General features: G+C 34.9%; 4 protein-coding genes and 2 non-coding genes across 8 annotated transcripts; 5 read left to right on the forward strand and 1 right to left on the reverse strand.

Moving 5' to 3' along the window:
• Nucleotides 1-2,058: 2,058 nt before the first annotated feature.
• slc25a3b (solute carrier family 25 member 3b) lies at nt 2,059-8,562 on the forward strand. 2 transcript variants are annotated; one of them, XM_042753724.1, is made up of 8 exons: nt 2,059-2,208; nt 2,457-2,606; nt 4,029-4,153; nt 5,415-5,594; nt 6,460-6,641; nt 6,982-7,154; nt 7,682-7,792; nt 8,177-8,562. In XM_042753724.1, the coding sequence occupies exons 2-8, from the start codon at nt 2,471-2,473 to the stop codon at nt 8,335-8,337; spliced, it is 1,068 nt and encodes a 355-aa protein (XP_042609658.1). In that variant the 5' UTR covers nt 2,059-2,208; nt 2,457-2,470; the 3' UTR covers nt 8,338-8,562. The 2 variants fall into 2 exon arrangements, with proteins under 2 accessions (XP_042609658.1, XP_018968468.1); XM_019112923.2 differs by lacking the exon at nt 4,029-4,153 and adding an exon at nt 4,271-4,398.
• LOC122142530 lies at nt 6,676-6,906 on the forward strand. Its single transcript, XR_006158661.1, has one exon. It is a non-coding gene; the product is annotated as a small nucleolar RNA SNORA53 (small nucleolar RNA).
• On the forward strand, nt 7,852-8,082 carry LOC122142529. Its single transcript, XR_006158660.1, has one exon. It is a non-coding gene; the product is annotated as a small nucleolar RNA SNORA53 (small nucleolar RNA).
• A 2,232-nt stretch (nt 8,563-10,794) lies between the features above and the next one.
• ldhbb (lactate dehydrogenase Bb) lies at nt 10,795-17,069 on the forward strand. 2 transcript variants are annotated; one of them, XM_042753518.1, is made up of 8 exons: nt 10,795-10,936; nt 12,324-12,460; nt 13,759-13,876; nt 13,948-14,121; nt 14,196-14,369; nt 15,398-15,515; nt 15,834-15,957; nt 16,234-17,069. In XM_042753518.1, exons 1-8 carry the CDS (start codon nt 10,882-10,884, stop codon nt 16,399-16,401), a joined length of 1,068 nt encoding a protein of 355 aa, XP_042609452.1. In that variant the 5' UTR covers nt 10,795-10,881; the 3' UTR covers nt 16,402-17,069. The 2 variants fall into 2 exon arrangements, with proteins under 2 accessions (XP_042609452.1, XP_042609453.1); XM_042753519.1 differs by lacking the exon at nt 10,795-10,936 and adding an exon at nt 10,978-11,132.
• Nucleotides 17,070-17,503: 434 nt separating this feature from the next.
• On the reverse strand, nt 17,504-21,793 carry golt1bb (golgi transport 1Bb). The gene is made up of 5 exons (XM_019086547.2): nt 21,547-21,793; nt 20,834-20,925; nt 20,545-20,723; nt 18,253-18,334; nt 17,504-18,144 (listed from the first exon to the last, which is right to left on the reverse strand). Exons 1-5 carry the CDS (start codon nt 21,569-21,571, stop codon nt 18,106-18,108), a joined length of 417 nt encoding a protein of 138 aa, XP_018942092.1. The 5' UTR covers nt 21,572-21,793; the 3' UTR covers nt 17,504-18,105.
• Nucleotides 21,794-21,929: 136 nt separating this feature from the next.
• slc35b4 (solute carrier family 35 member B4) lies at nt 21,930-26,408 on the forward strand. Its single transcript, XM_019086546.2, has 10 exons — nt 21,930-22,165; nt 22,266-22,379; nt 22,960-23,062; nt 23,135-23,184; nt 23,267-23,348; nt 23,462-23,522; nt 24,208-24,317; nt 24,410-24,485; nt 25,051-25,126; nt 25,251-26,408. The coding sequence occupies exons 1-10, from the start codon at nt 22,089-22,091 to the stop codon at nt 25,495-25,497; spliced, it is 996 nt and encodes a 331-aa protein (XP_018942091.2). The 5' UTR covers nt 21,930-22,088; the 3' UTR covers nt 25,498-26,408.
• Nucleotides 26,409-26,596: the final 188 nt, after the last annotated feature.

Raw genomic sequence — 26,596 nt, forward strand, 5'->3', positions numbered from 1 at the left:
AAGATTTATTTTTTTATCCAGAGCCTGAAAGAAAATGTGATCTGATGAAAGTCTCATGTAGTAAGTAACGCTGCACTTCTGGTGAGAGGCAGCCTGTTGTTGTTGTTTTTTATTTTTAATAGATTGTGGCAGCTTGTTAAATGTGTTTGTGATGTGTTCATAATGTGATGTGTGGCATTACAGGTGATTTTAAAACCCGTGATGAGAACACTTGCCTGTTATTGACTGTAATCAGACCGTCTGTTATTGCTCGTTCGTCTGACTAAACTATGAATTCATTTCTGTGCTGTGAGTTTTGAAAACAAACCTTATTTACGAAGTATATCTTCATTTCATTCAGAGAAATACATTTGTGACAGACAAATTCATTTGCAGGGGTTTCTTTTTATATTTTGCTACTCTGTTTAATTACTTTTTAACTGCAATATTTTTCTAAAGTCTTCTCTGAAATTAAAAACAATTTTTAAAACGCAGTGAGTTGTAGATATACCGAATCCAGTAACCACTAAGTAACATCTTAGTTGTGTCCTGCTGTCTCAAAGGCAGTGAATGGTATAAAGTCCAATTTGCACTTTGTATTTAGGCAGCTAATTGTGGAAAACTGGTCATACAGAATGAATTATTTATCCTTGATTCAGTACAATTCTTGTGTGAAATAAAAGAAGAGCTTTGAAATCCCAGAGGTGACCCTTGCTTGCAGTTTATTTACAGCAAGGTCAGTTTAGTGACACACACATTCCATTAATTTTATTGTAGAAGTGTTTCCTGTCATTCTTACTCTGAGGTTTGACCTTCAGACACTCCATTGCACATTCGAGCTAGCAAACCATGTAATCAGACCTGTTCAGATATACATATACTCAGCATATTTAGCAATAATTAACTCCTGTACAATATCAATGCACGTAAATATGGCTCAGTCACACTACAAAGACAGCAGACGGTGACTTTGAGTTGCGTGGAATCTCTTGCGTAATGCACTCCGGAAGCCCCGCCTCTCATTTTTGTCTTGTCCGTTCAAGCGAGTTCTACTATGGCGAAGGCTTGGCTCATGAATATTAATTACGTAATGAGACGTTACCTAATTAGAGGGGCTGATTGGCTGAGATGCAACGTCTTAACTGATCTGTAATTTTAGGTTTTTTATCCTATCAATATTAATAACTAAAAAGGAGATAGAATGTGATAGAAAAAAAGAGTAAAAATTATATATTAGCATCATAATTAATAGTATTACAGAATTTACTTTTTGTGTGTGTGTGTGTGTGTGTGTGTGTGTGTGTGTGTGTGTGAAAATTATGTAGCATGATCATTTGAATGGGTTGGCAGGACTACTGTATTTGATACGTCGTTTTAATTTTAAAAATATATAGATATAGTAGTAGTAGTACTAGTAATATAATATACTTTAAAATATTTTCTTAAAAGGGGAAATTAGTAACACAATATCTCACATTTTAAAGATAAATTCATGTAATTAGCGAATCTAAAAAAATAACAACAGAAACTGAATTAATGTAAAATTATTACTGCATTTGATATGTTGTTTTAATTTTAGAAATATATAATAGTAGCAATAGTAACATACATTAAAAATATTTTTTTAGAAAAAAGAAAACTTTTTACACAATATCTCACATTTTAAAAATAAATTCATGTAATTAGCGAATCTAAAAAAAAAACAACAGAAACTGAATGAATGTAAAATTATTACTGCATTTGATATGTTGTTTTAATTTTAGAAAATATAATAGTAGAAATAGTAATATACATTAAAAATATTTTCTTAGAAAAAAGAAAACTTTCAACACATCTCACATTAAAAAAACAAATTCATGTAATTAGCAAATCTAAACAAATAACCAAAAATAGGTAAAATTATGTAAAATTATTTTATTTAATCACTGGTACTGTTCATGTCTCATTGTTTATTAATATCACTATGTACATCCTCCGCGCTGAAAACGCTTTTTTAAATAAATAAATGAAAATAATAATAATAATAATAATAAATCGCCGTCTATATTAATATTCATGAGCCAAAACTTGGCCATAGTAGGATTTGTAATGAGGTGGGCGGGGCCTGCAGTGACGCAGCCACTTCCTTTATCCGGTTGAGCCTTGCAGCGCTCGCGCACATCGCTCGCTCTCTCTGCGCAGCCGGTAGAGGAGAGAACGGAGGCGCCATTTTGCGACAACTTCAATAAAGTAAGACTTTCGCCAACCTAACACAACCTTTTCATTGGTCTTCACTCACAGACCGAAACATAATTTCACAGTTTCTTCACATAACGTCCTTTTAACGTGTTAAATGTTCGCTTTAGTGGTATTTTGAAGCGCGCCTGGGCGCTGACCTCTCCATAGACAGAGGACTGATTACTCTTTTATTAAGATGTATATAAGACACGCAGCTTGTAAACGCGTTCAGTGCCTAACCAGTGCTGTTTCTCATTCAGGCGTGCCACCAGACATGTATCCGACCGCGCTGACCCAGCTGGCCCGGGCGAACCCCTTCAGCGCCCCGCTCTTCTCGCTGCAGGAAGCCGAGGAACCGGGGAAACACGCTCCGGTACAGAAGCGCGGGCTCGCAGCCGCCGCGGTAGCCGGTAAGACCGTAGGCCATACATATCTAAGCGTAGGAGACCAAAAACACCTCATTTACATGGTTTAAATGCAGTTTTAATGACTAAAGACGGGGGTATAACTAAGAAAAACACTCTAACCCGTCACGTTTTCTCCGTTTATTGCTGTATTGGTTCTTGATGTGGCTGTCCCGGCGCTCAGGATGGGATTACACCGCATCAACGATGAATAAAAGGTTAGAATACTAGTTAGCATTATGCTAACTAGCGTTAGATCCTCGCGAGCTGTATATAACGTAGTTTAGATGATTAGGAAGTTCCCTTTAGTCCTGTCAGTGCCTGCCTTTGTCACATGTAACTTATAGATTGTGTGTTTTCACATTAAAATACTCGTTTAGTGCGCTGAATTTGAGTTTCCGGCCTCCTTGCGTTCATAAAGGGCAGTGAAGGACAAAGTCAGAGGACGCGCTGTAAAGCTTCCAGGAGACGTTTTTTAACCATGTTAACGCGTCAGATACGAGTAAAGTGTCAAATCTGTTAAAATGTTATTGAGGGGACATGGTGTTCTTTATTTTAAAGCGTCCTATTCTGCACATGACCTGCGTGTGTACCGCTGTTCTCAATGAGGCGCGATCTGATTGGCCCTCTGGCGCAGGAACGCGTCCAGCGCTCAGCAAGCCGCGTTCTGATTGGCCCTCAGTTTGAGGAACGCGTCCAGGTTCCGGTATCATGTATCCTCCAACATCTAATCGTTAATTTGAATAGATTTGGGGTGTTTTATCAGTTGTATAATAATAATATGGCGGTGTAGTTTTAGTAGAACAGCTTTATTGCTGCGCTTAATCGTTTTATCTGTTTACCAGAATGAATAAGAAGGTCGCCCGTAAACACAATACGACTTTTCCGTTTGTACTGTCCATAAATAAATCATAAAAAATAAGTGTTTAACTAAATAAATACGATACTAATTTATAGAAATAGATTTTAAATGCATATTGACACCCATCACGTTTCGAATTTATTAATTCTAATAATAAAGTATTTTAAGATGTGTAACAGTGTAGTATATATTTTAAAATAATTAATTGCTGGTTAAATAGACTGAACTGAATTCTAATTGTTAGATTATTTAAATGCAAGTATTATTAAAATTAATATTGTTTATTATAGTATTATATTAAAATAATTAAAATATACAGTTTTATTTAATTTCAATATTTTTTTTTTTTAAATACATATATTTTTCACACGAGTCTTTTTGGATTCAAATAAATAGTGTCTGCCTTTTAAATCTGAGGATGGGATCATCATAAAGGTATTTAATATTTAAAGTCTGTTGAATCTAACGGATAGCAGGAGGAAAGTCACGATGAGGCGGTGGTCCACTAACCCACGAGCAGGCGTCTCAGACTTTGTGTGTGAACGTGATTCCGTGTTTCTCCTCAGAGGGAGACAGCTGTGAGTTCGGCTCACAGAAATACTTACTCCTCTGTGGCTTCGGAGGGATCCTCAGCTGTGGCACCACACACACGGCTGTGGTGCCCCTCGACCTGGTCAAGTGCCGGATGCAGGTCCGTGTGCGCCGGAGTCACCCGAGTGTGTCCGTGTGAGCTGACCCCTCATCAGCATGTTAAGTGTTGTGTTGTGATGCATGAGCATGTGTGTTCCTGTGTTCCCTCACGTCACAGAGACGGGCGACAGCTGTGAGTTCGGCTCGGGGAAATACTACGCCCTCTGTGGGTTCGGGGGCATCTTGAGCTGTGGTATCACACACACGGCTGTGGTGCCCCTCGACTTGGTCAAGTGCCGTCTCCAGGTCTGTACTCCCTTCCCTCCCCTTCATCATTCAGAGGACATCTGTGGCGAAGGGTCACGAACACTTTTGAAGTGATTTGACTAACCGGCTACCAAAAATTACTGTAAGACGCTCATTGGCAATTAAGCACAGAGGCACGATAATTAATGCATTTAATAATCCTTCATGAAAATACATTTAGTTTTTTTTTTTCCTAGAACCTCATTTTCTTCTCTGAAACATAGGCGTGTAATAATACCATGCAATTCAGTTTGATGCATAATACTGTAAGCCGAAATAGATCAGATTAAATTCATTTAAATAAATAAATAAATATAATTTATTATTTATTTAAATAAATAAATAAATATATATTAATAATAATAATAATTATGTGTCAAACATTTGTATTATTTGGAAGTTTTTTCATTATATTAATAAATTATTAATTAAAATAATATTAATTTATATTATTTTGAAGTCATTTAATAATGATTTTAACATTTGTTTGCGTTTTAATGAACAATACTTAAATTTTTTTATCACTTAAGTAATAAAAAGAGATAAATAACTATATATATATATATATATATATATATATATACCACATATATATAGATGTTGAAATTTACACAATATACTTGCTTTTTGTGTTATAATACACCCCTCCTGAAACACGAAAGGAGATATTATGCAGAATGTCCATGCTGCTCTTTTCCATGAAGCATAATATATAAAAATGAATCTTTTGTGTTTCATGGAACAGAAAATATAGTATGAGTTTAGAAAGAGATGAGAATGAATAAATTATTATTCCTGATTGATCCATTGCTTTAAATTGATTTGTGACGCTCTGCCACTGATGTTATCGCAGTAACATTTGGTTTACTTTTAGATTTACTCATCTTGTTTTGGAAATGCCATTTTTGTTGAAGTGAAACCATTAACCGTGTTCCTTCATAACCAGCCAGTTCCCGCTGCTGTTCCTCTGTGATTGTGTGCTGACTGTCGTTGTATTAACCAAATGCTGCGTTTAGGTGGATCCAGCTAAATACAGGAGCATCTTCAATGGGTTCTCCGTCACGATCAGAGAGGACGGCATGCGTGGTTTGGCCAAAGGTTGGGCGCCCACCTTCATCGGATACTCCATGCAGGGGCTCTGCAAGTTCGGCTTCTACGAGGTGTTCAAGATCCTGTACGGTGACCTGCTAGGAGAGGTGAGCTCTCAGACAGGGTTGCTCGGTACCAGCGTTTTGGCTTTGCTTAAATCAATAGTATTTAAAAAAATGGGTAGCTTAGCAATGTAACATTCTGACAACAATTAAGTAGCATAAATGTATTTTTTTGGTTGCAGGTAGTTGAACTCTACACAGTGAATCAAATTATTGATGATTAAATAATTTAAACTGAATTTTCATTGTCAGATTGTTATTGTTGGGGGGGGGGTGTTTATAATTTTTATTATAATGTATTGTAACGTCATTATATTAAAAAAATATATATTAATGTTAGTATTTATATACAAATAATAAACTGGGTATTTTATTATAATTTAACATTTTATATATTTAAGAGAAATGTTTATTGATAAACGATAAAATATAAATAATACATTTAAATATTTCATATGATGAACTTTATACATTACTAGTAATTTATTAAAACAATTATATATTGTTTTATATTTTAATAATATTTTTAAATGATTAACTTCACATAAATGTATTCATTTTTTTAATACATAAAATTGATATAAATAAATAACTGTAGTGTATAACAATTTTTATTATTTTATATTATGCTTATTAAACATTAATTAATATTAGCATTCATATACAATTTTGTATTATACTTTTATTATAATTTACATGTTATATTAAATTAATTTATAATGTTTTTACATGTTATATTAATTATTAATATCATTAATTTAATATAAAATTACAATATAATCAAATGCATTTTAAAATTATATTTTAACTTGATTTAATATATAAAATATGTAAAATATTTATTTGTAACCAGTATACAATGCAGCCTATTCTGCTGGCTGATGCTGATGTGTTCTTCCTCTCTTCTCAGGAAAACGCATACTTGTGGAGAACCTCTCTGTATCTGGCTGCTTCTGCCAGCGCTGAGTTCTTCGCAGATATCGCTCTGGCCCCTATGGAGGCGTGTAAAGTGCGTATCCAGACTCAGCCTGGCTATGCCAACACCCTGAGAGAATGTGCCCCTAAGATGTACGCCGAGGAAGGCCTCTGGGCGTGAGTATCCTTCACTTAAACCTGTGGTGAGCTCAACACGCTCCTTAGATCCACCTCTGGGGAGTTCCTCCGCTCCGCTTCTGTCGAGCTCTCTCTCTGGGAGCGGCAGGATTTGGCCGGAGGCTCCCAGCAGCTTTACGGCTGTACAGTTGGAGGTGCTTGAGTCATTGGCGTGTGAGATCAGTCTACCTGCTTACCCAGAATCCTCTCTGCCCTGATCCTTCACAGGAAAACACCAGGGCAGAACAGCTGGAGAGCGGACAACCTGTTTAAAAAGATCCAATAGGCCCTTAATATTGACCTGTTAATTCTTGAAATTGTGTTGTAAATCTTCTGGCAGGTTCTACAAAGGTGTGGTTCCTCTGTGGATGAGACAGATCCCTTACACCATGATGAAGTTCGCCTGCTTCGAGCGCACCGTTGAGTTGCTCTACAAGTACGTGGTGCCCAAACCCCGCAGCGAATGCTCCAAACCCGAACAGCTGGTCGTCACCTTCGTCGCTGGTTACATCGGTGAGCCTTATGTTTGCTTATTCAAATCAGGCCTTATTTATTAAAACAATAGAAAATAATGTAAAATAGTATAGTAAAATAAAACAAATTGATTTTATTCTTATAATAATAATAATAATCAAAAATAAAGTACAAAATAAACTAAATATTTAAAAATGATTTATAAAAAAAAAAAAAAAATTATTTACCTTAAAAAATTTAATATGATGATATAATTACTATTATAATATATTATTAATTATTATTATACGTTTTAATGATTTTATATTATTACATTGTATTTTTTACATTTTTATTTTTGATTTTATAATAAATTTTATTATATATTTAAATTTATATTATTGATTCAATATTATTATTATTATTATTATTATTATTATTAATCTAAGTTTATTTTATCTATCAATCATTTGTATCACCATGTAAAAAAGGTTATTTATTTATTTATTTTCTTAGAAATGTCATTAGTCAGCACTGATCCGCGTTCTTTAAATCAGAGTCGTGATGCATGTTTTCTTGTCTTGTAGCTGGTGTGTTCTGCGCCATCGTGTCTCACCCCGCTGACTCCGTCGTGTCCGTGTTGAACAAAGAGAAGGGAAGCACAGCCGCACAAGTGCTCAAGAAGCTTGGACCGAAGGGTGAGACTTTTGTCTTTCTATGAAGATCTCAATTCATTGTGCTTCAGTCTTTCTTTCACAGCACGCTCCTTAGATCCACCTCTGGGGAGTTCCTCCGCTCCGCTTCTGTCGTGCTCTCTCTCTGGGAGCGGCAGGATCGGGCCGGAGGCTCCCAGCAGCTTTACGGCTGTACAGTTGGAGGTGCTTGAGTCATTGGCGTGTGAGATCAGTCTACCTGCTTACCCAGAATCCTCTCTGCCCTGATCCTTCACAGGAAAACACCAGGGCAGAACAGCTGGAGAGCGGACAACCTATCATAAGAGTTTTTGACCATACAAAATGCCCCGAATGAATATGCAAATCAACTCTTGCAATAAGATGGACTGAGTGTGTCATGTTTTTCAGGTGTGTGGAAGGGACTCGTCGCCCGTATCATCATGATCGGTACGCTGACGGCCCTGCAGTGGTTCATCTACGACTCTGTGAAGGTCTACTTCCGCCTGCCCCGCCCTCCTCCCCCCGAGATGCCCGAGTCCCTCAAAAAGAAGCTCGGCCTCACCGAGTAAACGAGATCCAACGATCGCCCACTTCCCCCTCGACACAGCCGCACACCTCCTGTTTTCTGTATTTAAGTCTGTCCTGAGCCCTGCCCACTGTTTAGACACATCTAGAGTTCCCTGTCTAAACAGTCTATAAAAAAAGGTTTGACACACGAATGAATGCCGTCTGGTTTTAACCTCTGACATTTTTGTCAGTAGTACAATAAAGAGCCACCTGGATATTATACACAACAACTGGTCTTTCTCTCTCTGTCATGTTTTCTTCCAACGTGTTCTGTTTTTGTATTAGATTGTGTTAGATTTTTTTTTATTCGGGTAAGTCTTCTGAAGAGATTTTTAACAGAGATATGCCAAATACAGTTTTGGAGTTTTTAGCAAAAATAAATTTTTAAAACATGTTATAATTTAGCCATAATATTTCTCGCCATGAAAATAACCACAGAAGCTGGAATGGCATTAAACCCAAAGTCATGTTTTCAAAGCTTTCAGAATCCATATTTTTGGTGGTTGCATATTTACTGTTTTTTGTGTTGACATAGGAAATCTCTGCAGTAGTGTAAAATGAAATGTTAACACAGAAAACTTGCTGCAGTATTTGTCTATGGCCAGTAGAGGGACTATCTCTTTTTGTGCAAAGTTTTGCTCTTTTTTTTTTTTTTTTTTTTTTTTTTTTTAAATGTAGTAGTGAGCGCCAGTTATTTTAGCTGTATAAAACAATTAATAATGCAGATAGATGCTGCAGACTGGTATTTTGTTATTAGTGAATTGGACGTCTCGCACATTTACAGACACATTCTACTTTAAATATTATGGTGGTCAGTAGTGTTTTTTAATACATGTATAAATGTATTTGTAATAGACAATTTAATGCTGTTAAATTTAAAAAAAAAAAGTTTTACAGCTTTGAGTCAAAATACAAATACTTATTTAGTATTACTTACTGATTAGTTATTCATTAGAACACTAGTATTTTCACCAAAAAAAAAAAAAAGTTTAAAGCTTCTAGGTTTCTTGAAGCATCTTGGAGACGTTGCCACAGTTCTTCTGGATTTAGTGCGTCTCAGAATGTTCTGTTTCTATATATATATATATAGTTGTCAAGGACAAGTTTGATGAAAGGTTTTGAGCCACTTCAAATGTTGACTACACACAAATCTCCACTACATTGCCCAATTCATACTGATGATGGTCATGTAAGTAAAACACATATGTAAGTTGTGTTCTTTGGATTGTTTGACTATTTGAAAGAAAATATAGGAAAACATAACTTAATTTGTGTTTCCTGCTAGCTACATGTTACATTCTTAAACAGAAATCTGTCTCTAAACCTCTTTTTTCTTTATTCAAAGTTGATTTAGACAAGTACATGGAAACTTTTCAAAGGTCTGTTAATCCTAAAGCAATGAAAACTATCTATATTCATCCTGTGTGTCTTCTTAAGAGAAAGAACATTGTTAATAATTAAACTGGTTATATAAAAAAGTTATTTTGGAATAAATGTAAAATGCTTAAAAACACAAACTAAACGAGATTAATACATGGTTTATAGAATATTGATTACATTGTTCTAAAAATATATATATTTTTTTTGCTTATACTTTATTTTAAGGTGTCCTTGTTGCAGTGTAATTATACATTTAAGTACTGAGTATTAATACCATGTAGGCTACTAACTATATGGTTAGTGTTAGGATGGTTACTTGCATGTAATTATGCATAATTAATTGTTATTATAATAACATATATATTTTCATGTAACAAGGACACGTTAAAATAAAGTGTTACCTTTTTTTTTCCTGATAGAGTAAGTAATGTTTATTTAACTAAGAAAATGTGACTGGGACATTAATTTACATTCGATTTTAAAAATAAACACTAAAAAAATCTAGGCTCTTGCAATCAGTAAGCCTACAAGTCTTGGCTTTACCTGTGCGCCTGACCAAAACACACCCTAATTATTGCTAATTGCTAATATGTGACCCTGGAGCACAAACCAGTCTTAAGTAGCACGGGTATATTTAACAATAACCAAAAAAAAAAAACATTGTATGGGTCAAAATTATAGATTTTTCTTTAATGCTAAAAATCCTTAGGATATTAAGTAAAGATCATGTTCCATGAAGATATTGTCTAAATTTCCTACCATAAATATATTTTTGATTAGTAATATGCATCGCTAAGAACTTCATTTGGACAACTTTAAAGGTGATTTTCTCACTATATAGATTTTTTGGCACCCTCTGATTACAAATATTCAGTCCTATCCTAACAAAACATACATCAATAAAAAGCTTTTTTTATTCAGCTTTCAGATGATGCACATCTCAATTTCACAAAATGGACCCTTATGACTGGTTTTGGTCTCCAGGGTCAGATATAGTAATTGCTCTTTTGATCATTTTGTTTTAACCCTGGTCGTGTTGTCGCGCGCAGGAGCAGCAGACGGAGCTCATCAGTGCTGTGTCTGCAGACGGAGGCTGGCTCTGAGATGGCACTGTACTCGCTGTAGCTCACTGCAGTGCCCCAGATAGCCGACTATAACAGCCTGCCATGCTCGTCTCGTGGTGGCATCTCTTCCTGGGAGCGCAAAGCCTCTACAGACACGGTAAGACTGTTTGTGCGGGTGTTTCATCAAGAGTCAGAGTGTTTGTCCACATCTGTGGAGGAGTGTCCTGTAAGTGACCTTGATCTAAACACACACACACACCAGCAGCAGTGTATAAACTGAAGCAGGTCGCTGTATTACAGCAGATTTCCTCTGACTCTGACTGTGTGATTGACTGAAGAGCGTCTGTGTCCAGGTGAGATCCTACTGTCACATGCTGCTATGTTTCTGTATATTATCATGAGACTGTTTGTGTGTTATGGGGTTTTTAATTATGAGATGAGGGTGTTTCTGTATCAGTCTGTGTCTTTGTTGATGTATAAACTGGGAACAGTGTTTTGGGAATTGTAGCTTGGTCATGTTGTAAATCATTATTGTGGTTAGGAACAGGACAGGGCCAAACTTCACCAACATGTCCTGTTGAGATTTGCTTGCTTCACCACAAAGTAACCTCTTATTTTCCTTCCAAATTCTTCAAAGATTTCCATCAGCCTCAAAATCCAGAATGCAAATTTTAAGCTCTATATTTTTAAGTCCTTTTTTTACTAGAATGTACAGTACATTGTAGTATGAAATATATATATATATATATATATATATATATATATATATATATATATATATAATATATATATATATATATATATATATTAGTGCTGTCAAATGATTAATCGCATCCAAAATAAAAGTTTTTGTTTACATAATATATGTGTGTGTACACGGTGTATATTCATTATGTATATATAAATACACACACATACATGTATATATTTAAGAAAAATGTGTTATGTTTATATATTAAATATATTTATATATAAGATATAAGAATATAAATATATACACATGTAAATATTTTCAAAATATATACTGTATGTGTGTGTATTTATATACAGTATACATAATAATATACACAGCACACACACGTTATGTAAACAAAAACTTTTATTTTGGATGCGATTAATCATTTGACAGCACTAATGTTGTGTATATATATATATATATTTTTTTTTTTTTTTTTTTTTTTTTTTTTTTTTATATTTAAGTTTCATTTAATGTAACAGAGATGTTCAAGTAACATATTGTTTGTAGTTTTATTTAACTATGATTACCCTGATCTTGTATCCTAAGTATTTGCTGAGAAATGTATGAGTTCATATTGAGATCTCTGACTGTAGTATCTGAATCAAATCTGAGCACAGTTTGAGACACTGTAAAGATCTCTAGATGAGATGCGTGAGAGATTACTGGTGACATCTCAGATACTGTAAATGCTCTTAAAAGAATGTAATTGCTATTAAAGTGATCTCGTTGAGTTTGTACTCTCTGCTCATCACCAGGTTCCTGGTCATACGGTGTGTGTGTGTGTGTGTGTGTGTGTGCTCTGCAGTGTTGAGCATGGCGTCGGTTCTGCAGAAGCTCATCACTCCTCTGTCCAGCGGGCCGCTGGAGCCGCCGAGGAACAAGGTGACGGTGGTGGGTGTGGGACAGGTCGGCATGGCCTGCGCCGTCAGCGTTCTGCTGCGGGTGAGACTCGCTCGTCCTGCGGTTATTGATCATCACAGGCTGTCCTCGCCATTCGCCAACATGCTCCGGACTTTGAGACCGCAGCACAAACATACTCCTGGACAAATTCCTTGTTGGTTTATTGATTGTACACGAGGTTATGCACATTTTGCTCAAACTGATGATGTCAGTAAGTCAGTGGGTCATTGGGCTGTTTGTCCACGCTTGACTTTGATCACTTTGTCCAGTTAGACTTAAGGTGAAGAACCACGGGGGGGAAAACAACTAAATAAATGAGGTTGAGAAAAACCTACACTGGCCACTGATGTGACAATCACATTTTTCCAAAATCAAAGCAAAAGTGTAAAAAATAATATAAAATTAATTAATTTAAAATTCTCAGAGAGTATAATTTTGATACATCTCGTCTATAAAAAAATATGTTTTCAGTTGTAATCATTTTATTTTATTTTATTATTAAAGCAGTATATCTATTAATTATATTTTGTTCATATTTTTTTCATGTTGTTGTTATTATTAGTAGTAGTATTTCTATCATTTATATTTCTCATTTATTATTTTTGTTGTTATTAGTATTTCATACTGTTTTTATTATTAGGTTCTATTGATTTGTTTATATTTGTATATAAGTAGTAATAGTAGAATTTCTATTTTCTCATTTATTATTATTATTTATTTTCTTGCTTTTAGTAGTAGTGTTATTTATTATAACTATTATTATTGTTTTCATACTGTTATTATTATTAGTGGTATTACTATTATTTATATTTTTATATTATTATTATTATTATTATTTGGTATTATTATTTATGAGAATTTCTGTTTCATGTTATTATTCATAATAGTATTTTTATTGTTTCATATTATTTTATCAGTAGTATTAGTATTTCTAATTCTACTGTTTCATTTATTATTAGTAGTTTTAGTATTCATATTGATGTTCATTATCATTACTATTTGTTTTCAAACTTATTTTTCATATTATTATTAGTATTATTATTCATTTTGTTTTAATATTTATTATTAATATTATTATTAGTAGTAGTAGTATTTCTATTATTTATATGTTTGATATTATTAGTGTTATATTATTATTATTATATTATTATTCTTTGCATATTATTTGTATTCATTTTTATAAATATTAATTAACATTTATTATTATTTGTCTTAAAAAAGCAGTGAAGGGGTTTAGTTTTAAAGTATGATCTTAAGATGAAGTGCATACTTGTGTGTAGTATGAGTGTGTAACTGTGGAGCTGACCCTGCTGAGTTTTTGGCTTGATGTTGTGCTGCAGGAGCTGGCGGATGAGCTGGCGCTGGTGGACGTCATCGAGGACAGACTCAAGGGCGAGATGATGGACTTGCAGCACGGAAGCCTCTTCCTAAAGACGCCCAAGATCGTCTCAGGCACAGGTAGCGCTCAGCTCCTCAAAGACTCGTTTTGAGTGGTTTGAACCTCACGAAGGTCTGGTGTTGTCCTGTAGATTACTCTGTGACGGCTAACTCTCGTATCGTGGTGGTGACGGCAGGCGTGCGTCAGCAGGAGGGCGAGAGCAGACTGAATCTGGTGCAGAGAAACGTCAACATCTTCAAACACATCATCCCGCAGATCGTCAGATACAGTCCCGACTGCATCCTCATCGTCGTGTCCAACCCAGGTTCCCATAAACACACAGTCCCATACGTTTCACCCTTTATTTGCTTGTGACACACAGTTTTTATGCCCGTGTAGTGGACGTATTGACATACGTGACCTGGAAGCTGAGCGGCCTGCCCAAGCACCGCGTCATCGGCAGCGGGACCAACCTGGACTCGGCTCGCTTTCGGTATCTGATGGCCGAGAGGTTGGGCATCCATCCCAGCAGCTTCAACGGATGGATTCTGGGAGAACATGGTGACTCCAGCGGTGAGACAAGCCAGACAAATATATATAATGTAATATCACTTATAAATATATAATTAATTATGAAATGTATTTAAAATAATACATGAAACTTATTATTAAAATATTATGCTTTTTTTAAAAAAAAACAAATTATTTAATGTAATATATAATCAAATTAAAATATGAATTGAATTATATAAAGATAAATTATGAATAAAAAAATGTGTAAAAAATGAAAAATATTATTAAAATTATTTTAATGATGTATCATTAAAATATAAATTATTTAAATAATATTATATATAATAAAATAAAGTGTAATAGTTATTATATGTAAAATAATATTCATATTTATTCATATTAATACAAATTATTTAAATAAAAAATATAATTATATTAATTATACAGTGTAAAATAAACTATTTCAATTTAATATAGAATAAATTTGTGGACATAGCATAAATTATATAAATAAAATTATTAATGATTAAATGCATATTTAAAAAAATTATTAAAATTAATGAAAATGAAAAATATTATTAAATTGAAATGTATTATTAAAATACATTATTTAAATAATAATTAAATTATTATGAGGATTTCTAAAATAAGACTCATTATTTATTAAATGAATATAAATTAAATAAATAATATGATTATATAAACTATTTAGTGTAAATATTTCATATTGAATTAAATTATTGTATCAAATATATTTTTTGAGTGTAAGAATAAATTATGTAAATATAATTGAAAATAATTAATAACGTTAAATTATTCATATTCATCAAATTATTAATATACTTACATATTTATTCATAAATTACATTTAGGCAAATAAATCTGTTATTAAAATAATAATAATAGATAATTAGGAATAATTAATAATTTAGTTATTCATAAATTAATATTATACTTTTTAATATTTTAAAATCATTTTTATTTTAGATTTCTATAAGTGTAAAGTAAATTATATGTATATATAAAAACAAGTTTTGAAATTGTCATATCGTTCAACCACTCATGGTCTCTGTGTGTTTGCACTGCAGTTCCCGTCTGGAGTGGCACTAATGTGGCAGGAGTCAGTCTGCAGAAACTCAATCCAGACATCGGCACAGACACGGACGCAGAGAACTGGAGAGAAACACACAAGAAAGTCGTGGACAGGTACGTCATCAGGCTACTATTTTAGTTCTCATTCCTCATTAAGATCAGTTCACCCAAAATGCATATTATGCGATTTTATTAGGCTGTTTATTAAAAATAGTTTGTGAATGAGTATGCAGTATGGAACAATAAACACTTGAAACACTATGCTACATCGTCATCACATGACTATACTGCTTAACTCAGTGTGCTGTCCAGGTATCATCTCACAAATATAGTATTTAGAATGCATCTTTGTGTAGAAAAGAATTCAAGCTATTCTGCTAGAAGTGAATGTATCCATAAAGTACTTCCAAGACCGTGTGTTGTTCTCCACAGCGCCTATGAGGTGATCCGCCTGAAGGGCTACACTAACTGGGCCATCGGGCTGAGCGTGGCCGACCTGACAGAGAGTCTCATGAAGAACCTCAACCGAGTCCATCCCGTTTCCACCATGGTGAAGGTCAGTATGAAGGGGTACTCTTATTGGTTGATAGTGTTGTGAGTCTATCTTGAGTAACAAAAGGGCCATTTGCACTGGATTGTTTTACCATCCTTTATCCATAGTGTAACCTTAACAAAATATTGTTATTGAACCATTTCAGTTATAAATGATGTGCTAACTAAAGCATTAACATGTGCTACCTATTGGAATACAATCACTTAATAGCAACGCTCTCCCACATATTTGGCTATTATAACTGATGATGAAAGTGCTGATGTATTGCATGTGTTTCAGGGTTTGTACGGCATCAGTGACGAGGTGTACCTGAGCCTGCCGTGCGTGTTGAACAGCGCTGGAGTGGGCAGCGTGGTCAACATGAGCCTGACCAGTGACGAGGTCTCGCAGCTGAAGAAGAGCGCAGACATGCTGTGGCACATCCAGAAAGACCTGAAAGACCTGTAACGCTTACTCACAACCAATGGCTATTATTCACAGCTTCGAACGTTTGATTGCTGCTATGACAAGACATCCACGCCTAAGATTTTTCTTTTAACCTCCTACTTGTATTATGTTCTTGAAATCATCTTTCAATTGATTTGGGGGTTTGAATTTACGTATATAAAGGAGTAGTTCACCCAAAAATGCAATTTGCTGAATATTTACTCACCCTGAGGTCATCCAAGATGTGGATTAGTTTGTTTCTTCATAAGATTTGGAGAAATGTAGCATTAGATTACTTGCTTACCAGTGGATGCTCTGCAGTGAATGGGTGCCGTCAGAATGAGAGTCCTACCAGCTGATAAAAACATCACAATAATCCACAAGTAATCCAGTGATTATAAGACTTAATGATTGATCTGTTTCTTACAAACACACAGTTTTTCACTTCTCCAGATGTTAACTGTGGTGTGGATTATTGTGATGTTTTTATCAGCTGTTTGACTCTCATTCTGACGGCACCCATTCACTGCAGAGCATCCATTGGTGAGCAAGTGATGCAATGCTACATTTCTCCAAATCTGATGAAGAAACATAGCAAATATAGCAAATACTATACACTACAAATCAAAGGTTTAGACACACTTGACAGAATCCATGATTTGTGATCTTAGAAAATTCTCAATCCAAAACAAAAAAAAACAATTTTTTTGTTGAATTTTTTTGATTCAAAAAAGATATGCATTGAAGTGGATTGCAAGGAAAAGCATCATCAAGCATTAACATTACATGGTCAAGTGCACCTCATGAAAGTCCAGAATGATCATAGCTGGAATCTAGACTTTTTAAACTTATTTTTTTTTTTCATTTGTGTCATGTTTTGATCAGTAAATGTGAAAATAGTCATAAAGATGGTGTGTCCAAACGTTTGATTGACACTGTTAGACTTCCAACTGACCGTTGGTTACAGGAACTAGTCAATGTACTCACTAAATGTTGAATGAAAGTGCAAAATGTAAACCACATGCTAGCAATACATACAATCTTTGTGTAATATCTGCACTGAGCGCTGATATAAGGCTGTAAATGTGATGTCTATCACAGTCCAACACCAGACAAGTAGACCTTTCAAGGATATAATCCGTTTAATAAACAGGATCTTTGTTGGTAAAAATGTACATTAGTCTCACATTTGAAGTATTTACAAATACTTAAACAAGTCAGTCATGTATAATAACAGCATGTCACGTAGGTTGCTTAATTTCCCTCGGGAGCACGAAGAGATGAAACTGTCTCCGCTCCACTAGGTGGCGCTCATGTGGAAAAAGTCCAAATTAGATTCTGACAAATAAAAAAAGCAAAACAGACCAGTTGGCACATAAAAGCGCAATAAAAAAAACAGTAACGACTTCATTCAGAACCCAGTTGATTCCTTTCAGTTATGCTTCGTTCAATGGAACTTCGTCGTCTGTCCATCTTGTGGTCATTTAGGGGTTCAGTGGTCCCTGTCGCCCCCTGCAGGGGGAGTCATGTGATGCAGCAACACAAAACAGCGCCTGACTTGGTTTTGTAATCAGTCCCAGAGAAAACATGAACATCTCACAGGTAAAGTATCAAAAAACTCATCTTGTCGTTCAGAAATGTTGGCCAGCGAGACGCCGAGCCAGAAGCACTATTATGACAAATATAAATATGAGCCCCTCATAGAAAACGCTAAACCGTTGACCGTTATACCATGGTGTTGCTCTCGCCCACTTTATCCACAAACTAAAAGAGAAACAGAAGAACATTACTGTAATCATGTGACATGATTTTAAGTGTCACTTACGCAACCAAACTAGTGACAAAAGAGTCAGTGAACTGTTTTTAACTTACCCCACTGATACCAGGAAGGTTTAGTAAAGATCCAAGAATAGGCACCCGCCTTATAAAGCCAACCGCAACTGGGAAAAAGCCCCTGAAAACAGATGGACAACTAATTTATATCAAGTAATATTAAAGCTATGCTATGTAACGTTTGTCCTTCTAGTGGCTGAAGTGAACAATTACAAGTTACTTGTGTTTTAGTTAATATGGGAGTTGTGCTATGGCTCCGCTGTTTTCAGTGAATGTTCATTAGTCGCTAGAAAAATAACAAAGAGCATAAAACAGAAAATCTATTTGCGCTACAAACAAACGTGTGTCTATGATTATGCGTTAAAATTATATAACAAATAGTAGTTTGCCATATCAAGCATCGTAACGGACTGTTTTTTTTTTTTTTATGGAAACGAATGACACCGGAAGTCTCACACATTCAAGTTACAAATTTTAACCCGTTCGTTAAAACAAAATAAGGTGGATACCTCTCCTAATTGACATTAAAACTCTTTCAATAACGAAAGACGGCTATCGTTCACATATTTTCCCCATTTTAACTGTATTACTGACAAATGCTTTGATAATAAATAGACTTAACTCATAGAAATTACAATGCGCAGTTTTTTTTAATTTCAGAGGGATATGACATAAATATATATGATATGATACAATTACTATTGTTTTGCATTAATAAGTGCAGTTACTTATTATTGTAGAATAATATTATTAATTTCTTGTTTATGTCATGTTTATACACATTTGACAGTAAAGCACTAGACTTGAGTTGGAAAGCTTACAATATTTATTTGATTAACAGCAGTAACATGGGGAAAATCATTTTTTTTGTAGAAAAAGTATATATATTGTACTCTTATTAAATGTACCATTATAATTATAATAGAGTCTTATATGGAACTGCAACTTCGTGATTATATGTGATTTAGTCGCAAATTGAAGAAAAGTTTGTTTTTTGAAGCACTTTGTGACTTTTCTTACTTCATACACCCAAAAAAAAATAGCAAGACTCTGACAAAATCCGATTTCTTGATTTGATATTTTATAATTGTTATTTTATCGTTTCAAAATATAAAGGACAAAGTATAAATGAATGACTAATAAGCCAATAAGTGCTCCCCTGCTGCCATCTGCAAGTTATAATGGTGAGTTGATGTATTTTTTTTTTTATTTTTAAAATGTATTTTGTAAGTGTTTGTTCACCACAGTCAACCCCACTGAAAATAACATTCAAATTGGATTTAATTCGGGAGCTTTGAAGTGCTGGAAACAGCTGTGTGTAATGCTTGTACGTCATTAAAAATTGCTCGAATTTCTCTCTCAAACATTTGTTCAAACCCTGAAATGAACAATATAATAACATTCGACTATTTCTGCCACAACACCACGGTTAAAGCTAGCGTTGCTGCTTCTTGGGCCCGTTCTTCGTACCTCTTAATACAATAATACTCTTAATAGCTTAATACATCTGAGATGATATGAAAGATGCCAGATCTTCTAATAGTGATAACTGATCTCTGGCTAATTTGGTTCAAAAAAAAATTGCAGACTTGATTAAAATATCTGGATTAATTTGTATAAGATTACTGTCCGTGTTCCCCGAAAACTGCAGATGTATCGATACTCGAACCCACGATCAGCAATGCAGCGATTGGCTGGCAGCAACGTAATGACATCATATAATTAAAAAAGACACCTGACGAAAAACTTGACAAATTTCTGGACTTTTATAAGGAAACAGCCAAGCGAACAAAACTACATAAATGATATACTACATATATAAATGAAATGTGCACTGTTTTTATAGTTTTCCATGATTCCCTATTATTTATATTAGTTTGCTGAGTTGAACAATGAGGTGGTCGTGCCAGTGTGACCGCTCAAAAAAAATATACTCACACTGCAAAAAAAAAAAATTGTCACAAAATGCAACTATTTGGTCGCAGTCTGGAGCCCTGCTAGACAAACAGGCCAGTAACTGGTTAATTTGAGACAATGCAAACTATGTTGATTCGTGTTTTATTACAGGTTCATTGTTTTCTGTTTTCGCTTGCAAACTCTTCAGTTCCAGGTTCATTTGTTGTGGTTTCTATCTATTATAGGCCCTCCATTGTTTGTAGGGTAAGGCAAAAACACAACGTCAGAAGATAGTGTGCTCGCTTATTATTAAATTGTATTTATTTTGGGGTGAAAAAAAATTACATAGAGTAGCTTTAAGCAAAGTAAACCCTTTTATGGCAGTGCAAAAATCACCCTAAACATCTTGCCAGGGTGACAAAACAAAAAACTCACCGGAAAAGGAGGAAAAATCCATAGACTTCCAGGACGACGCCTACGATCGGCCATCCGATGAGCACCACGACAACACCTCCCAGAAAGAAACCAGTGGCTTTCATTTTATGCCGCTGGAAGAAGAACCTGAATGTCCGTTCCAGTCCGATAACAAACGAGAGACCTGCGACGAACAAGATCTGCAAACACAGAAAGACATGCAGGGTCAGTTCAAGCAGCATTAGAAATCCCTAATACACCTTAATGTTTTACTGCATTCAAACAACTCTGTGTCAGAGCACACACTTACATTTCCTATAGCCAAGAGCGCTTTATCAAAGAACAGAATCATTCCAAAGAAGAGGAAAAACACGCCGAAGCCCGTCAGCCCCATCCCGATCTCTGTTAAAAACACAACAACAGCCTTTATTAGTGCTGCGCTATAAATACAGAGAGAGGGGCATGCAAATAAGTCATATATAAGATGTACAAGTACTTCAGTGCAAGTAAAAATACTGTACTCATGTACAACTTTGCAACTGATTTAGGCTTTTCTTGTTTCTAATGATTTGAAAGATTAAATGACAAAGATTAAATCATAATATTAGTAATAGGTACCATATGATTACCATATACCAGGGTATTTGCATAATATTCCAAAGCACTTCAGAGAATACCATGGTAATATATCATAGATAGATAGATAGATAGATGGATAGATAGATAGATAGATAGATAGATAGATGGTTGTACTAATGATATAATCAAATGATCACCATATCTATATATTGATCCAGGGTACATTATTATAATGATAATGGGAGCATCACAGTTCTTCTAATATTAGATTAGAGTTTTACTAAAGTAGTGATTTGATTGTACTGTTAGAGGCCACGCTGTGTATCCTCATTCATTCCCATTCCTCACTTTCACAACATTTTCAGCTTTAAAGCAGAATTTTAAACATTTCTATCTAAACTGACAACATTAACGAAGGACGGAGATGCTTTAAAATCGACTTACTCTGCGAGTCCGTTAACGAAATCATGTTTGCGTTGTTTATCAGATGGTTTACTGACTGATGAGTGAAACTGTTCTGTGTGTGATCGCCACGACACCGGAAACACGTAGAGATACTTTAAACGTTCGAAATGACGCAGGACCGCGCTGCGAAAAATTCAGATGCTGTTTGTTATTGTTATTATTTTCACTGTGTTTTTATTTAAAAGCTATTTTATTATTGCTACTTCCTCTCGCAATCATGCTACTCCCACGTAAACACTTGCTAAGTTTGTTAGTTTGAATGAACGTAGTTGTTTCTGGGAAATGTAGTTTTCAGTTATAGCCGCCTGCATGCTGGATTAGAGCCAAAAAACTACAAATCCCAGCAGGCGCGGTGGGAAGCAGGAAGCCATGCCTGTAGCCGGGAGAAGTGTTCATTGAAGTATCACTAGTTCAAGTCGTGAACATTTAGATATTTAGACATTTATTATTCACCATGCCAACCTCCGGATTAGTGTAAAGCTGAAATAACGGTTGTGATTGTTTCATTTTAGGCTTCAACAATGAATACGTTGTTTGCGATCGCTTTGGTGTTTGTTGGTTGCTGCAGTAATGTTGTGTTTTTGGAACTGTTGGTTAGGTGAGTTGCATGCTTTTTTTCATATTTGAGTTTGTATTCAATGCATTTGAAGTTAATGTATGCTGTCATTTCTTGTTTCTTTAAATGGTATATTTTACAGGGATTTCCCAGGATGTGGGAATATAGTCACATTTGCCCAGTTTGCCTTCATTGCACTGGAAGGGTTCATCTTTGAGACACACTTTGGACGCAAAAAGCCACACATACCCCTCAGGTTAATCATTTATAACATTTATAAGCACGTACAAACAATTTATGTTGGCTTCTGATCAGATTAGTAAAAAGTATAAACTTAATTGATAATTATAAGTGAATGATTTGCCAGATTCCCATCATGTTATGTGCATATGTTTTCCAAAAAATAAATGCATAATTGTTGGACGAGGTAAAAGGCAGTGATCACCATTATTGATTATTATATTATTATAGGTGAGAGGTGAAGGCTTGTGGTTTGTAAGTCGACACACAGTTCAGACAGCTAATATCTTTGAAGTTTTTAGTGTTCATGCTGTGCACAGTTTACGTATTTGCACAAAATATCAGATGTGATAAGTGGTGTTGTCATAAACATATAGCTTACTGCATAAAGTTTCACATACTTCAAATGCAGTATACAGTATGTAGTGCACAGTGTGTGTTAAGCGATACACTAGTATTCCATTCCAAACATAGTCGTGCAGTTTTGAACCTCAACAAGATGACTTATCTTTTTTTGTGCCTTAATCTAGAATCAGTATTGTTTTCCCTCCTGCCTATGAGTATTTCATGACTTCCGATGCGTTTCCTCTTTACAGTAACTATGTGATCATGGTGACCATGTTCTTTACCGTCAGCGTGATCAATAACTACGCCCTGAACTTTAATATCGCCATGCCCCTGCACATGATCTTCAGATCAGTGAGTATCATTCATTCATTGCTTTAAAAACCGTGCCTTCTCGATCTCTGTAACTTCTCATTTCGATCACAGGGATCTTTGATAGCAAACATGATCCTCGGTATTATCATCTTGAAGAAAAGGTAGGATGAAGATATGCACAAAATCCTTACTTATATATATATTTTTTTTTTGCTTATTATTAAGTCAAGTTATTACTTTCAGGTATTCGGCGAGTAAATATCTCTCCATCATGCTGGTGTCTTTGGGCATTTTCATTTGCACTATTATGTCGGCCAAACAAGTGGTGAGTCACTTTAGGCTGGATCACAAAATACTGTTTTGTGTTAACAGGCATAATGTATTTGCATTTCAATGCTTTTATCTGCACCTAATATGTCAGGTTTGATATTTATGTAGAGTGTTGAGAAAGGGGCCACAGAGGAAGATGGTTTTTATGCCTTCATGCATTGGATTCTGGGTAATATTCTCACTACACATTCACACTCAGGCAATGTTTGCTGCATATTGTATAGTATATACTACCATTTAAAAAATGAAAATGTGAAACTGCATTCGTATCAATAAGCATTTAAAATGGTTGCATGCTACATTATTAGTAGTATGTAGTACACACTACTGTTTCAAAAGTTTGAGGTCAGTAACTTTTATTCAGAAAATCTCAAATAAATGCTGTACTTTTGAACTTTCTATTCATCAAAGAATCGTTAAAAACAAAACTTATCACAGTTTATACTCGTGCACTTGTAATAATCATAAATGTTTCTTCAGCAGCAAATCAGCATATAAGAATGATTTCTGAAGATCATGTGACACTGAAGACTGGAGTAATGATGCTGAAAATACAGCTGCACATCACAGAAATAAATTATATTTTACAGTGTAGTAAAACAGAAAAGAGTTATTTGAAATAGTAATAATATTTCCTATTATAAATGGTTTTATGGTAGTTTGGATCAAATAAATACCAATTTTATGAGCATAAGAGATGCAAAAATATTAAAAATCTTTACACATGATTGTGTACATATTGCATACTGCTAAAATAATATTAGTAGTGTGTTAGTATGCAATTCCGAAGACATTTACTGAGTAAATGTGGTTATTTATATGATTCTGAACTTATATATTCGATTGTGTTTCAGGGATCGCCATGCTGACGTTCGCCTTGCTGATGTCTGCAAGAATGGGCATTTTCCAGGAAACTCTGTACAAGAAGTATGGCAAACACTCCAAGGAGGCTTTGTTTTACAATGTGAGTCCCTAACTGTACGTATGATGCTGTATTCTGGTGTGCAACATTTTGTCGTATGTGGGATTGAGTGGGATTTTTCCACCTTTTTTCAGCACTTTCTGCCTTTACCAGGATTCCTCCTGCTGTCAACAGACATCTACAGACACGCCGTGCTCTTCAGCCAGAGCTGTGAGTATGATTCTGACGGGACTTATGTAGTAAATGTGTCATCTCCACTAATACGTTTGGGGTTTTTAAGGTTTTTAAAATGTTTTAAGAATGCTTACCATGGCTGCATTTATTTAATCAAATATGGTAAAAACAGTAAAATATTATTGCAATTTAAAATAACCATTTTCTGTGGAAAATCATTTCTGCCACAGGATTTAAAAAAAAAAAAAGTATTAAAAATTTTTTTTTTTTTTTTTAATTCCATGTCAGAAACGGCTTCAATAATATTTATTTAAAATGTAATTTATTCCTGTGATCAAAGCTGTATTTTCAGCATCATTACTCCAGTCTTCAGTGTCACATGATCCTTCAGAAATCATTCTGATATGCTGATTTGCTGCTCAAGAAACATTTCTGATGAATATCAATGACACTTGTGCTGCTTCATATTCTTGTCTTCAACATCTTATATTATTTCCTTATTGAATGTACGTACTGATTACTTTCAAAACCCCAAATGTTTGAATGGTGTATATAAAGTTTTAGTTTGTTTGGACTTTATTTTTAAATTTCTTTCTCAAAGCTCCAGTGGAAATCCCTGTGATTGGTCAGTCTGTGCCAGTCATGTGGTTATACCTACTGATGAACGTCATCACCCAGTATCCTTTCATTTTTGTCATATCCAAATGTTCCTAATGGCCTTCTGTTGGACGGAGCTGTAGAAAGGCATGCTAAGAAATCTATCTACAGTCAGTATGTGTCATCCTTAGCCAGATATCTCAGATACGTGTGCATCCGCGGCGTGTTCATCCTGACCACGGAGTGCGCATCGCTCACGGTTACACTGGTGGTGACGCTTCGCAAATTCCTGAGTCTCATTATTTCCATCCTGTACTTCCATAATCCCTTCACAGCCTGGCACTGGGTCGGCACGGCCGTGGTGTTCCTGGGAACACTGCTCTACACGGAAGTGTGGTCTAGCATTCGAGCGGCAATGAAAGGAGAGAAAGCTGACAAGAAGGCAGAGTAAAATACAGAAGCCCATTTACCCCACAGAATATGAAAATGAAATGGGTAATTGCGACTCTTTATCTCACAATTCTGACTCTTTTGTTGGAATTCAGAAATAAAACTTAGAATGTCAGAAATTCAAACTCAGAATTCTGAGAAGTCAGAAAAGTTAAAATTTACTTTTTAATTTTTTTTATTCCGTGGTGGAAAGAAGCTTTCATAGTAAATTGTAAAGGAAATGTAATACCTCTGTAGCTTTGTGCGAGTGTGTTTTGTTGGTGTGTGTCCCATCAGTATTCAATTTTAAGTTATTCACTGTGGATGGATGAGCGCTTGAGGTACACTTGGGCCAATTTTATGAGCTGCTTTTGAGCCAGGTGTGTGTAAGTTAGTTAGAGGATTTTACCATTTGTGACCCGTTTCAGTATCTAGGTCTGTTTTTGCAGAAATAGACACTTTTATTTTATTCCTGGCACCATATTAACTAACATAATGGTCCAGTTTTGCTAGTTTTGTTAGCATGTTAAGGACTTGCAGATATTTTTAATAAGTGTTTACTACGAGTTAGTGGTATTTATTTCTTTTCTATCTTTAAACACAGCTGGTTTTAGTAAGTCAGTGAATATGTTGGCCCACTTACATGTGTCTTTATTCAGGTGATATGAGAAAGTAAGACAGACTACGAACGATGATGCATAAGCGTTTTAAGTTGTAGTTGCACAGTATATCGTATATGACTTTTTGTAGTCACCTTCTAAGGTTTCAGTCAGGTTAAGACAAATACTGTAGAAAACAACTGCCAATATTGTAGAAAATATCTACACTTATGTTCATGAGGCTAGAATTTGTAATTTGGCATGGGTTTGTGTAAGATGTTTTTTTTTTTTATCAGCTAACACAAACTGAGACCTCATAAACTGAAGGAAATCATGTCTTTTGTGCAGTTCTTTCAATCTCATCTGCATTTTCCGTGCACTTAATCTGTGGACTTCTAGGATTAATCAATTTCTCTTGATGTTGTATTAATTTTATGGTCTTTATTGGCATTAAAAGTATGGTCTTGTGTCTGACAGATTGATAATAGCCAGGGTTTTTATATACAGGTTATGTATTATTTG

Source organism: Cyprinus carpio, chromosome B25, assembly GCF_018340385.1.
Source record: "Cyprinus carpio isolate SPL01 chromosome B25, ASM1834038v1, whole genome shotgun sequence".
In the NCBI taxonomy this organism is placed as follows: Eukaryota; Metazoa; Chordata; class Actinopteri; order Cypriniformes; family Cyprinidae; genus Cyprinus; species Cyprinus carpio.

Excerpts from the sequence above, each read along its gene's own strand:
- slc25a3b (XM_019112923.2), top strand. The coding sequence starts at position 2,471 with ATGTATCCGACCGCGCTGACCCAGCTGGCCCGGGCGAACCCCTTCAGC. Across the intron at positions 2,607-4,270 it reads CGCAGCCGCCGCGGTAGCCG|AGACGGGCGACAGCTGTGAG; the intron begins GTAAGACCGTAG and ends CTCACGTCACAG. Across the intron at positions 7,793-8,176 it reads CAAGAAGCTTGGACCGAAGG|GTGTGTGGAAGGGACTCGTC; the intron begins GTGAGACTTTTG and ends CATGTTTTTCAG.
- ldhbb (XM_042753518.1), top strand. The coding sequence starts at position 10,882 with ATGCTCGTCTCGTGGTGGCATCTCTTCCTGGGAGCGCAAAGCCTCTAC. Across the intron at positions 12,461-13,758 it reads CCGTCAGCGTTCTGCTGCGG|GAGCTGGCGGATGAGCTGGC; the intron begins GTGAGACTCGCT and ends GTTGTGCTGCAG. Across the intron at positions 15,516-15,833 it reads CACAAGAAAGTCGTGGACAG|CGCCTATGAGGTGATCCGCC; the intron begins GTACGTCATCAG and ends TGTTCTCCACAG.
- golt1bb (XM_019086547.2), bottom strand. The coding sequence starts at position 21,571 with ATGATTTCGTTAACGGACTCGCAGA. Across the intron at positions 20,926-21,546 it reads TTCGTTAACGGACTCGCAGA|AGATCGGGATGGGGCTGACG; the intron begins GTAAGTCGATTT and ends TGTTTTTAACAG. Across the intron at positions 18,335-20,544 it reads GGATTTTTCCTCCTTTTCCG|GGGCTTTTTCCCAGTTGCGG; the intron begins GTGAGTTTTTTG and ends ATCTGTTTTCAG.
- slc35b4 (XM_019086546.2), top strand. The coding sequence starts at position 22,089 with ATGAATACGTTGTTTGCGATCGCTTTGGTGTTTGTTGGTTGCTGCAGT. Across the intron at positions 23,349-23,461 it reads TTATGTCGGCCAAACAAGTG|AGTGTTGAGAAAGGGGCCAC; the intron begins GTGAGTCACTTT and ends ATATTTATGTAG. Across the intron at positions 24,318-24,409 it reads AGGAGGCTTTGTTTTACAAT|CACTTTCTGCCTTTACCAGG; the intron begins GTGAGTCCCTAA and ends ACCTTTTTTCAG.